The 13,634-nt window shown below is 38.4% G+C and overlaps 2 protein-coding genes across 3 annotated transcripts in view; one reads left to right on the forward strand and one right to left on the reverse strand.

The window, feature by feature from the left end:
- The window catches only part of C17H7orf50 (chromosome 17 C7orf50 homolog), a 118,314-nt gene that overhangs the window by 84,437 nt on the left and 20,243 nt on the right, over positions 1 to 13,634 (reverse strand). The window lies entirely within an intron of this gene.
- Positions 1,983 to 10,876, forward strand: LOC134559422 (uncharacterized). Of its 2 annotated transcripts, none has more exons than XM_063414150.1 (2): positions 1,983 to 2,387; positions 7,696 to 10,876. In XM_063414150.1, the coding sequence occupies exon 2, from the start codon at positions 7,742 to 7,744 to the stop codon at positions 8,738 to 8,740; it is 999 nt and encodes a 332-aa protein (XP_063270220.1). In that variant the 5' UTR covers positions 1,983 to 2,387; positions 7,696 to 7,741; the 3' UTR covers positions 8,741 to 10,876. The 2 variants fall into 2 exon arrangements, with proteins under 2 accessions (XP_063270220.1, XP_063270221.1); XM_063414151.1 differs by lacking the exon at positions 1,983 to 2,387 and adding an exon at positions 7,401 to 7,476.

Below are 13,634 nucleotides of genomic sequence, written 5' to 3' on the forward strand. Positions count from 1 at the left end.
ATGCATTTTAAAGATGGGAGCTTTCCCTTTGATTACTTTTTCTTTTTAAAGATGGGAGGTATAAGAAATAACTTCTCTTTTTACTTTTCCGGTTCTATTTATACCATTTTCTCATCAGCAGATAAGTTCCCCTGGAGCTCTGTGAACCCAGCCCATGCATTGTCAGAGCTGAGGTTACTGAGTAACAGGAAATGTGGCCTCAACACTGCTGTGTCAGGGCTTATCTCTCTGCACGGGAGTTACTCCCTTATCACCTACTGCTCATTAACTCAGAGTCACTGAAACCTTTGTAAAGAGTGGTTTGGATATTCCTTAAATTGCTGCATTTTTTTTGCCTCTCTTTTACTAATAAACACCAAGGGCGCAGACAGATATCCTTGTGTACACCCACCCAAAGCAAATTCAAAAAGATATAAACCCCCAGCAGTTTGCTCCTGGCCCTCAGCCAAGAAATAATTTTAGTTTTGTCTCCCATCCCCAGCAGAGCCCAGGGTTATCAATAACGGGCCTATTCAAAGCACTTCAGTGGAAAGCACAGCAACAAAACTACGTTGCAACTGCAGCACTGCCTTGAGTACACAAGTCATCCATTCTGGAAGCTGAAAAGTTAAGTTGACGACCAAAACTTTCCTGAAATTTTTCTGTAATTTCAAAAACAATCATTTCACTATGCCTACATAGTTTGGTGTGCTCTCTGCACAGCCCTCAGTCCTAGAAAGAATAAGGTGACACTTGAAATTTGCATATTTACTGAAAAACAAAGAATCACCTGATTTGCATGTAATGATAATGTATATTTTTTGTTTACCATTCCTAACTATAAGAATTTAATGTTAACAGAATGAGCCTGGATCAGGGTGCAGCTCCCAGGGAAATGCTACATACAAAACACCTGCCCTACACTGCCACTTGGCCCAAGGTTTTCTGTCACAGTTTGGAGAAACCACTGTAAATAAAGGGGAAACAATAAAAAACCTACCCAGTCCAACAAACTGCTACATATGATGATCAAAATCAAAGGCTCTGTGTGAATTGCAGCGTTCTGAATAAAGGTCATTGGAAATCACATTTCACAGAGCCCCTGAACTACTGAAGAACTGCTCTGGAGTACAGTTACTTCACAAAGAATGTGAACCTTCAGCATGAAAACTGAAATATTTTTGAGCTACTGCTGCAGCCCAAGACCCTCCATCTAATCGACTTCTAATCTCAAGGAAGTATTTGGAGCAGTAGTGCTAACCTTCAGATGAAAATGCAGACCAAGTGCTACAGTATGTTCTCCATGTAATCCACAACTCTGATTTTGAAATTTAGACTCATACACATTTGTCTGACTTCACTTCTCTGTAGTGTTTTGGCAGTTTCCGTGTGTTTTTCAGCGAGCCTTGTTAAACCACAACAAGCGCGAGGCCATGAAAACAGAGTGCTGTCACAAACTGCCCTCTCAACCCACAAAAGCCACTGCAGGTTACTGAAAGATTACAACAGAAATGTCCTACCTCGTGAGCTGCTGTAAGAAAATATGATGCTACTGATACATCCCAGACAGACTGGCTGCACTAAAAAAAAATCATGAGCCAATCCTTTCTTGCTTATTTATATCTGAGGTTTTAAGAACACTATTCAACATAGTCACTGACTGATGCTGAGCCAGAACCAAAACATCCTTCATACACAAAGTCTTGACTTCTAACACCTCATGGTCATTGCAGAGCATCTGGAAAAATAATTTACTGCGGGTATACAATAATAGGAGTATTCCAAGAGCCGGGACCCTTGGAAAAATAGAAATACACCTATTTTAAGCAGGGATCTTGATGGTTTGACATGCCCTGCTTTGTGTCGAGCTTTTGTTGTATTGTGCAAAGGGCGTGGTGTGGTATTTATTCCACGGGCTTTTCCTTTTCTAGACCTCTAAGCACTTGAAACAGCACACTGGGAAAAAATGCAGTTGCAAAGGCTGGCCAGTGAGCGTAGGATTACTTCATGAACATGGAAAAAAAAATCCACTGGATGGCCTCACACACTTAGAAATGGCAGGGACAAACACTACTTTTCTGTTCTAAAATATCTCATTGCAGAGGAGAATCTGAACTTTAAAGTCACATGATGATGAAACCATAGGTTTGCTAAACATGCAACGTGTATGGTTTGAATGACTTCAGCCAAGTTCCTGTTTCCCTTACAGAACTAAATGTTTTTCAGTCAGCAAGCGCCTGGATTTTTCACCGTGATGTACAGCAGCTGAAGAAGTTATTGTAATACACACACTCGACTTTCTACAGAAATCGAAAGGGCTATAAGCTCCAAACAATAATTGTATTTCATCTGACATTTCTCTGTGAAAGGCTCAGCCTGTTGCTTCTGTGGAACAATTGCTTGAAAAGGTAAGTGTTTTACATTACTTTGAATATGCAATGTTTTATTTAAGAGGTTGAAATAGTGAAACTGAAGTTGTAATTAGTAGTTTTTAGTTTTCACTATTTTAGCAATATTTGAACTACACAAAGAAAAATACTGTATCTGGGAAAGGTCCTCAGAAAGCAGAAATGTATAATGAAGCTGAAAATCGTGAAGCTGGGCATTAAGTAGAGAAAATGTGAAGACTGTTTTGCAGTGAGTACTTCACTCCCATTGAACCAATGGGAGGTGGATGATGAAATACTGTTCAGTGGAGTGGACAAACGGCTCCAACCACTGCCCAAAACCACCCTTTAAAGGATGGACATTGTCAGATAATCTTAACCCCACTCCAGGCATTGTATAGGACAGGAAACGTGTCAGTGATGCAGAGCGGGGATTATGTTTAAGTTACTGCTAGGTCCTTTATATTCTAGAAAAGTAAAAACAAAACTTTCGGTTTCTCAGGAACTGCCACTTTTCCACAAGTTAAGGGTAGGATTTCTTAAGTCTTTACAACTTTGAATACCTGCCAAAGAGCAGAAATTGAGCTCTTACAAGAAAGATGAATACAGTATTTCACATTTTAGTCTCATATACTACAAGCTGCCCCTCATCTTTTAAGCTGGCAGACGTAGTGTGAGCAGAAAGGACATCTTCTCCCCTCAGATCATGTGTTATCTCAAGCAGATGCAGCACATCCCCACCAGGAGCAGAGTTTCACAAGCAATGTTATGTGTATTGCTTTATGACTGGATGAAAGAATATTTTCCTTCTAAAGGCTGGTGACAGAATGCAGGAAGACTGCCCTACCCAACCTTTTACAGAGGAAGAGTTCTGGCTGCCAGGGAGAAACTCCCCTGGTTTAGGAGCTCTTCCTTCTAGACTTTAAATAAACACAAGTCTCCTTGAAACCAAGCTCCCTTTTGCAAAAGTTAAACATAAAGTGGGGATGGGGAACCCAAACTCAATGGAATCTCAGCACTGCAAGTCCTCTCACAACTTGCTATTTCTAAATTGCTTTCTGAACACTGTGCTCATTGTGTTGGAAGTGAAGGGGAAGGTATTCAATGTGCTTCAGAAAACGAAAATCAAACATACTTGCTTTAACTGCTGAATTATAGGGAGGAAAAAAAATCCAAGAAAAAAAGGAGGCCACATGAAGTTAGAGAAGGATTTGTGACATGACTGATGGCAAAATAAAGGAAGGGGGACCAGAGATAAAGGGACAAAATACTGAAGCACAACAACACAAAGATAAACCAAGAAGCATATTGCAAATTTCCCTCAGGAACTAATCATAAAACAAACAGAAACAGACCTGGCTTCTGCCACAGTTACCCTGACTAAATGGAAATAAAATAGTCAGTTTATGTCATAGTATGTTGTAAGAGAAAAAAAAATAGTTCAAGTTTTGAGGTGTTTGCATTGTAAGTTAACAGATTCCACCAAAAGAGTAGAGGACTTGTCTGCTGTCGTCACCTCCTCCACCCACACCACAGCAGAGCATAAACATTACGTGCATTTTGAAAAAAAAAAAAACAAGAATGTCACTGCAGTAAACCCAAGAACCAGACAAGAACTGAGGGAATACCAGATCTTCTCACAATAGATGAAAATTACATAATAAATTCCCTATATTTTTTATAATGGAAACTCTAGATATTTTGAAAAAATAGATGTGGCCAGATGTATGAATATTCTGATATAAAACATCATGTGAGAAATAAACCACCCTCTGCTGCTCCCATGGAACATGTATTTTTATTTTAAATCAAACTGCCATATTGCCATTTGTTCTTTCTGTTAGAGAGACAGCAGAAACAAATATGAAAAGAGTCCCTGACATTATCACTGTGATTCTTTTAAGCTTCTAGGAATAAACTAAGAGGGAAAGTTAATAACTGCAGCATTGACTTTAATCTTATTTACCAAACTAAAAATATTTCAGAATTGGCTACAAGCTGCTAGGAGATATTTCTTCTTCTGTAATAAGCACTTTATTGAATTGAAACAAGAATTATACTCACACTGACTAGCCACAATAAAGCTGCAAACAGCTTGGGCTTTTGGTAAAATTTTGTTTGTGTGGGAATCCTAAGGTGATTCCCTTTAAAACAGCACACCTAAAATGTTTTCCTTAGCTCAGAATTCTAATGATGATGATAATTATAATATATATTATTATAATTGATGATTATTATAAATATATAGTTGCACTGATATTTCCCCAAAGTGATCATGTTAATTCTAGGCTGAAGAGATTCCTTTTGTTTAGTTTAAATCCTTCCTCAGATGAGGTAATTTAAAAGACATGCACTTAGATGAAGATAACAATATTTAGATGGAGAGGAAGCATCAATGTCAATTATTTAACAACAATGTTCATGTCTGTGGTTGCAACTGAAATTGTTTCAGGCATCTGTCTTGACACCAAGTGAGAGCAAAACACATCCTTAACCTCTGCTTAACACTGTGCTGGGTTATGAATAACACACCACAATGTGCAAGCAGGTGGGTACAGGAAGAGAAACCAAGATGATGCACTTGCTTGCACAGTAAGCTGCAGTTACTGGAATATGCTGCATTAAGCCTTGCTTTGTCTTAAACATCCAAAGAGTATTTAAATAAAATTAAAAATACATTGCTATGGTCATAATTGAACTCAGTATCAGTACCAAGGCCAGGTCCTGGGCAAATTTATTTAAGTTTTGGCACTTTTTTCCTGTAATTTGATATAAGGCCATATGATTTCCTGTGAAACCCCAAACTACATCCTTTGTCTCATTTGCAATGATGTTACCAGAAAAGCTGAATGTTGCTAAATTACTGAGATTCTCTGTAAGGACAGTGAGCACAGTTAGTTGGCCCATAAAAGTTGTTGACAAGACAATGGAGATGTTCACTTTGCCAGAACTGAATTCTTCTATTCAGCCCTGCAAAAGGCCTGATGGAATTTGCAGGTAACACTGTAGGCTCTGGTGGATCAGCTCTAAATGTAAATATTTCCTAACCCTGATGTTAACATTGTGTGGGATGATAACAGACTCTCAGATGCTCAAGTGGACACAATCCTTCACCAGATTAAACTTCAAATCTCTCTCCTGACAAAAGATCAAAATTTGACTTAAAGTTTCCTTCATTCTTGAGGCTCCTCACAAGTATTTAAGAAGAAATGAATTGCAGACGTAAAGTTTCGCACACAAGAATTGCTCATATTTAATAAATTATTTTTAAGTTTCAAAATTATATTGACTCTTAACTTCCTTCAGAGACTTCTGCCTGTTTTGCCCATCAGTTCTTTTCCTGGTGCACCCCAGCTCAGAGGCTGGAACAGAGCCTGACCAGCCAACCTTTCCCTCCTCAAGACCACCTGGAACACAAAACATCTTCCCTGCTGCATCAGTCCTTCCTGGAGTGGAATCTCTCAGAAAATAACCTTTGCTACAAAGGAAGAAACTGTCTTTAAAAAGGGACAAAGAGCACTGCTGAATCAAAACATAACTCCGTGCTTTTCTATAAATGAAATTATAATTATATAAGATTATATACACATTTAATCAAAGTCACTTTGATAAGTCAACTTTTCTAATTAAAACCAGTATTAGAATTCCAATTTTGAGGAGAGATTAGAAATATCAGAAATGTGAAGTAGTGTCAGAGGTAACAACCATAAATTAACTGTCAAACAGCATTAAGACACTGACTTATCTATAATGAGCACTGCTTAAAAACATTAATGCATCTCTATGAATTTTTACCAATTTAACATTACTTTCATTTTAAGAGTTAACATCACTAGAATCCCCTTATGGAAAAGGCATTATGTACAACTAAGTATGCAGCTTCTTGCCACTGTGACTTATAGAAACTTCTGTAAGGAGAACTCCAGGTCCTGTCTTGGCCTGCTTGTTCAAACCAGCTTTACGTAAAACAGAACAAAGTAAAAACACCAAAGTCTAACACAACATTGAAATCTTTGTGAATAAAGAAGATTTTTTCCCCCCAGAAAACACTCTACACTGTAAAAATGCCTATTTGTTTAACTTTTTCCAGTGCTGAGGAACATCTTTAATCAGATGTTCCAAATTAATGAGGAATGGTGGGTTCATTATCTCATATTTAAATATATTTATACTTTGCAACTAAAAAAAGGTATGGTATTTTCTACATCAATCAGTACAAGGTGAACAGAAATTTCCTCTTAGAATTTGAGCTAATTATGCTTTTAGGTGGTCTGGAAAATGTATATATCCATATCCGTTACAGTTTTTCACGAGTACATATTATGTTCTCATAAAAGCTTTTTGGCTTAAAAGAAAGGAGCCTCCAAGCATTTATATAGTAACAAAATCATTATATCAACATATCACAGAGTCATTACAGCTAACAGCCTATCCATATTACTCTCAAACATCCCTATTTCCAGGAATTTATAATGCAGCTGTAATAAATGGTACTTGCTAAAACTTTATCAACAGGTTTATAATGCACAACTAATCGTTTTTTCAAAGTTGAGCATGCAGAAAAGCTTTTTTTTGGCCATTTTATGCAACAGCTACAACTAACAAAAGACAGCGTTATTAATGTATAAAGATGTTTTAGTATAAAAGCAGTTTGTTCATAACAGTTCTTAAACACTCTCATTAATTTTATACAGGCTCCTCCGTGCAGACTGCAGTTATGAAAGGCTTTTTTTCAGAAGAGAAAGGAAGCAAAACTAAAACAAAGAAAGGAATGTGGCTCGTGCCTCATATTGTGATTATCTTTGCATTTTCCTCAGTATGTGGTGTGAGACTGCAGCTGGGTTCAAATGATACAGAATTCCCACCCTTGTGACAGGACAGTGGAACTTTTTGTGGCTGGAGCTGCTGCCCACACACTGGATTGCCCTGCAAACCGCCTTGGCCTTTTTTGGCAAGACGGGAAGGAAAAACAGCTCCACCTAAACAGAGCCAGCTCCCTTCTCACTCACTGAACAGCCAATATTCCATATATTCCACAGGCAACATGAGTGTGCTGGATCCTGGCTGTCCACAAAACTGAGCTGCATCAAGTGAGGAAAACGGGGGAGTGGTAAGAGCAAAAACCACATCCAAAATTAAAAGGATTTTTCTGGCTAAAAATAATTGCAAGCTAACTTGGGTAATAACACAGGAGTGTAAAATCCACCAACAAATTACTGCATTTATTCTGAAAAAATGGTTCATACGCCTGACTACACATAATATATTCAATGCAAAAACAGGCATTAAAATTGCAATTTAAAACTTGTTTCACCTTTCTTTTCCACAGTTTCAGACACCGTTGAACAGGAAATAAGCACAGCGTGGAAAGAAGGATGACTTCTCATAACATGACATGGATCAGCTACCCAAGCAAGAGCCAGCCTTTCACTTCCCCAGAAGAAATCGAAGCCATCATATCTTCTCAAAACATCATATCCAGACTCATGCACTGTTACATTGCCTTTTTTGTACCCACGGGATTAATAGCTGGCATATGTATTTTGATCATTTTCATAAGGAATCATTTGCAGAACAAAAGAGCAAGCTTGGACTTACTTCTTCTACACTTCACCATCAGCAATATCATAATGATTTTTTTGTCCTTTACTGTCATCACTAGACCTGACTATTTAACAGCAACCCACCTGGCCTGTAGCATACTGTCATTTTTTTTCAACTTTGGTTATTTCAATTCTCAGTATGTTTTCATTTTGACACTTGTCACACTATTACTGGAGAGATTTCCACCACGGACTGCTCTCTGCACAGCCACCCAAAGACCCATCTTGTGTGCTGGGCTTGTACTCACATGCACCTTCTGTTTGTCCCTGGCAGAGGCACTGCTGGTTGGGACTGACAATTATCAGCTGGAAGCACACTGCCAGTTGGATCCATTATTTGCGTGGCCTGACTACGAGATTGTTAAATTCACCTTTGGGTTTGGAATCCCATCGTTACTCCAGATCCTCTGCTTCACTGTTCTGTGGGCTAAAGAAGCACCTGCTGGAGCTCCAGCCTTGCAGCAGCACATTCGCACTTACCCCGCCGTGTACGCGATCAGCGTGACAATTTTTATTTGCCGCCTCTTTTATAACGTCATGATTCTCTTCAGGGCAACACTGAAACTACAGAGGAGCATTGGAACTACAAAGAACGAGCTTGTGATGAACATTGCAGAAATAGTGCTGTTCTGTGAGAGCTGTGCTAGTTTGGTAGTTATACTTTGTTTTCATAAACCGTGCAAGGATGAAGTACTGAAAGTCATACAGAAGTGCCGAAGGCAAACCCATGCCAGCAATCACCTTGAAATACCAGAAGCAGCCAGTCAGTAATACTTGCTCTTCTAAACAAGTGTTAATCCACTTCACTTTTTAGCTTGTGGGTTTTGGTTTGGTTTTTTACTTCTTCAAAAAAAGGGCAATTGTTCCTTCTTTAGAACCCAAACTTGGCCTATCTCACAGCTAGCAGTGCTGGAAGAAAAATGATGGTCAGTTCTAGTACTTACAGTGATCTGTGAGAAAAATTCCAGGGTCTGGAGTTGTTTGGGTTTTTTTTATATATATATATAAATATATATAAATAATCTATTTTTCTGCAAGCATTGCTTCAAAGTCAGGTAGAAAGATAAGTACTGTTGCCATAGAATTTTACTTCAGCAATAATATCATATCAATAACCTAGCAGAGCTGCAAGTGAAAATGTGGCAGAAAGCAACTTTGAACAAAGGTCAAAATCCACAATCAGAGCATTATCTCAGGTGTGCTTCCTCCTTTGACTCCTTACCCTTTACTTATTTTTATAACACTGGTATATAACTGGTATATATAATTCCAGTGGCAGCAGCAGTGAATTTTTTGTATGAATTCCTGTGACAAAAAAAAAAAGAAATCAAATTAATGGAAACACGGGTCCATAAAGGAAAGCTTTGGGTCCTTTGTGAGGCACTGAACTGGAAAGATCAACAGGATGGCTAATTAAAACTTTGTGCAAGAATGAAAGCTTTTTGTTAATGTACTCTCAGCTTCCACTTTGCATTTAGACTTTCAGCAATTATTGATTTAAGCCATTCCTGATGAGTTCATTCAGAAGTATGAAGTCATTGGAAGAGTCACATTCAGTAATACACTGACTGAAAAAAAGAGAAAAGCCAGCCCAGAACAGTAGAACTGAGGTGTATTTTTAAGAAGGCAAACAAAACCCATGCCCCAGTTCCTAACTGGAATCAAGGCTCTGCTTGAGATAAGACAGAAGCATTGCACATTTAGATGAGAGTTGGGTAAATGGTGCAAAAAGAGGAAAAAATATGAATCAGGATAAAACACCTGTAGTACAGGAGTTTGTATTAAGCCCTGCAGGATCAGTAGCTGATGCAGGCTGAGATGTAGGTGCAAAGCTGTAAATGCTTGCTTTGAGCACATTGTTACTGCCACCAAATCTGGCCAGGAGCCACCTTAGGCATTTGGCTTTGGCTTTATCTTCTCCTTTTACAAAGGTGGAGTGAACGGAAACAAGAAAAGCACAAAATTGCACTAAAACCTGGATTATGACGTAGACTTAGATGGCAAAGTTATAAAAATACAGCACTGTGACGAGTTCTGAGAAAAGCTATTTGATGCTTAAATCAGTACCTTTGTATGAAAAACGTGGGTGCTAAAGGAACTGAGGGGTTTTTTTTGCAGTTATATCCTTTGAAAGATCTTCCTGATGGGGTGCAGACTTGTGTGGGGAGCTGAGAGAGAAAGGCAGGAACTGATTGATCAAGATGAACATCTTCCACAAGGCAACAGCCAAGTGCAGAAATGGAAGAATAACAATCATACAGAATATAGATCAAGTATCTAGAGATACGGATCTAGCCGTGGACATCCAAATCCTGAAACGTATGGACCATGACTGTATCACATGCAAATAAAGGGCAACATGTAATCCCACTATGACTGTAAGGACCAACATTTCCACAAGATGTAAAAATCAGCTGGTAAGATGTCTGCATTACATTGTGTCAGCCTGTTCCCCTGTTCAATTTTGTTCTGCTGCCAGCATGAACAGATGGATCATTAAAGAACTCTACATATAAACAGATCATTATAGAACGTGGTCAGAAAGGAAGTACGTAGATAAGAATCATCTCTTTGAACACAAGAGCCAATTTCATTCTTGTGAAAGGAATTCTCAGATGGCATCAGAGGTTTTGTTTTGCACCTGAGAAGAGGGAGATTAAACAACACAGACCAAAGATCAGCTTGGCAGAAAGAAGTCTGAAGAGATGAAAAAGCTGACAGACTGAAAGAATATATCAGAAGATGCAAGCTGTTTATCCCAGCTCAGAAAGTCAGAGTTTCAGCTGCACTGTGGATAAGGAAGATATTTTGTAGTATGGGAATTATGCAGGAATGATTCTGCTTTATTTACAGCTTCCATACATTTTATATTTAAGGATGAAAGAATAAATATTGTGTTGTTTCTGAGTCCTGAGTTATTTTGAAAGGCATCTAAAAGAAAAATGAGTCAGTAAAAGTTGGCTGGGACTTGGAAAGTGCTCTGATGGTGAGTAAATGCCAGTAACACACCTGTGAGGAGCTACAAGGTTGAGCAGGGCACAAAGGTGCTTCATGATCCTCTCAGCAGGGTACACAGCTAGAGCAGAGCCATACCCAAGTGTCACAGGCAATAAAACCTGTACAGAGCTACAGTCAGATGTAGGATCTGAGAGTGAGTACACCTTGTCAGAATGAGCGACTGTGTGTGAGCCTAGGAGCACTCGTGGGGAAAGCTCCTGGCTGCCATCTGTGAGATGTGAGTAAATGTGCTCTGATCTCCTCCCTATCCACGTGGAAAAAACCTGAGGATTTTCTGGATGGCTGGTTATATTGCCATGAAGAAATCTCTCTATACAATGAAAAGACTTTGCAACTGAAAATGAGAAAACAAAGGTAAACAGAAGGGAAGAGGTTGAAAAACGCAAAAGACTAACTTATATAGTTAGGAGTATAAATTTTAGCAACAGAGAAATGTTTTCATAGAATTATTCTTGATAAAGTCAGAGCTTATGTAAAGTTTAGGGCAGTGAATATGCAGTCATAGAGAAAATCTACTTGCATCCAGCTAGAAAATGATAGCAAACACCCCTATGTGCAACAGGGAAGGAACACAAGCAGTTTCCCAAAATCCTTCTAATATAGTCTGATATGAGGGAGAAAAGAGCAGATTTAAAGATTAAAATATTAAAAGTAAGCTTTAAGATTAAAAGTAATAATTTTTAAATAATTAATAATCCAAAGAATATTTTTAAGAACAAAGTAAAATCTCCATGCTCTGAGATATTTTTCCCTTATGCAAGCAGCAGCTCGGTTGAACCCTTACTTCTCCCAGGCTTCACCCAGTTGTGAACGGTATGTTCCAGAAGAAATACAGCATATATTTTTATAGGCAGGCTGTCAAAATTAACTGAAGGGATATACTGGAAAGTTCAAAGAAGAATATTTTACTTCTGTCTTGGTAATATTTGTATCTTTCCACTACTTTGGTCTGCATTTGAAATAACCACTTTGTTCAGTAGAAGAAGAAAAATGATCAGGCTGCTGAAGTTAAAGCTTGAATTTCTGAGTTGGTAACATGTTTTGGAAAAGAACTCAGGACTCATCATTACTGAACCAGCTGGCTCAAACTTGATCTGATCCCATTGCAAACAACATTTGAGCTACAGACTGGATGTGCACACTTCAATCACAACTCGAGCTGCTACATCCCTACATGTATTTCTAAGCCTGCCCTTAGTTACATTCTAATATTAAACTTACAGACACTGAAAGGGCACCAGTATTATTTATCTTGATTTTGAGGTAGCTGCAGAAGATTTGGGACAGAGTGAAAGCTCGAGCAATTCAGCCAAAATAAGTACTCTACAAAATGTGTCCACCATATATGCTGCACAACAAATGAATTAACTAGTGGATAGAATGCAAGAATGCATTTCACTTCCATGGTACAAAGTGTCCAGCAAAGGACTGCCAAACTCAGCCACTAAAATAAAAATGATTGATGTTTTGCAAAAAATAATTTTTAAATAGCATTTGAATAGAGCCTGAAGTCCTATGATGGGACTTTGAGCAATCTGGTTTAGTGGAAAGTGTCCCTACTCATAGCAGAGATGGTCTTTAAGATTCCTTCCAACCCAAACCATTCTAGAATTCTGTGATTTTTCACTACACAACATTTTGTGGCCCCATTTAATGAAATTTTTAGATTATCCCTTAACAGTTTTGCAATATATGCTTTAAGAAAAATAAAAAGGTTTTACCAGAATAGTTTGAATGGGTTTGAATGGGTGTTGTTTCTGCAAAAGGAAAAGGCTGAACTTTTAAAAATTATTTTTAGTAAGAAAAATGCATTCTCAGAATTATTGGCAACTGAGAAGCCTAAATACACAAAATACACTCCATCGAAGGTTTTCTGAAGGCACAGAAACAATTCATTCCAGCTCAAACTAAGTTTGATTCTTTGCAAAGAAGATTATTTGCTACTGAGGCTGGACAGGATAAAATCTGAGGTTGCTCTAGAGCAGAGTAATGGATGCTAAATTCATTCAGTGGTTAAAAAAGGTGAGAGAGAATTTGGACATCAATCTACCTGGAAAACCTCATGAACAGTACAACAGCATCTGTATTTCCTCTAGAGATAGTTCCAGTAGAGACTCTTACACGTATCTTATTTCTTCTGCAAATAGTTACATTACAGTGTAAGCATTCCAATACAATTTTAATTTATGCTTCCTTCCCCCTCCATGCAATACAGTGCCTTACATTTTTCAGCTTTCTATATCCTTGCCCTGATCTAATTTCTCTAGGATTCAACAGCTTCATTCCCAAAACACTTCTAGACTTCTGACAGAATCCAAAGAGTCTCTTGCATCTTAGAGGGCTTATCCAGCTGGAGAGGCTGCCACAGAGTGCTGGCACAAGAGCTGGGATGCATCAGACCTCTCCACGTTGTTCTCTCCCATACTCACACCTCCCACTTTCTTCCTCCTCAGCTGCCACCTTTTAGCAGCACAATATGTTGAAGTCTGCTCAATTACACAGAATATCTTCTGTTATACCCTAGATTCAGCCTCTTGGTGCACTGAAGTACATCACAACTACACCAGTGCTTCCGAAAGACTCTCCAGTGTTAGGCAGGTTTACTGAGATATTTACAGAGCTTTACACTTGAGTGCTACATAAAAAT

This window comes from Prinia subflava, chromosome 17 (assembly GCF_021018805.1).
Source record: "Prinia subflava isolate CZ2003 ecotype Zambia chromosome 17, Cam_Psub_1.2, whole genome shotgun sequence".
Classification (NCBI taxonomy): domain Eukaryota; kingdom Metazoa; phylum Chordata; class Aves; order Passeriformes; family Cisticolidae; genus Prinia; species Prinia subflava.

Coding starts and splice junctions, on each gene's coding strand:
- LOC134559422 (XM_063414150.1), top strand. CDS start 7,742: ATGACTTCTCATAACATGACATGGATCAGCTACCCAAGCAAGAGCCAG.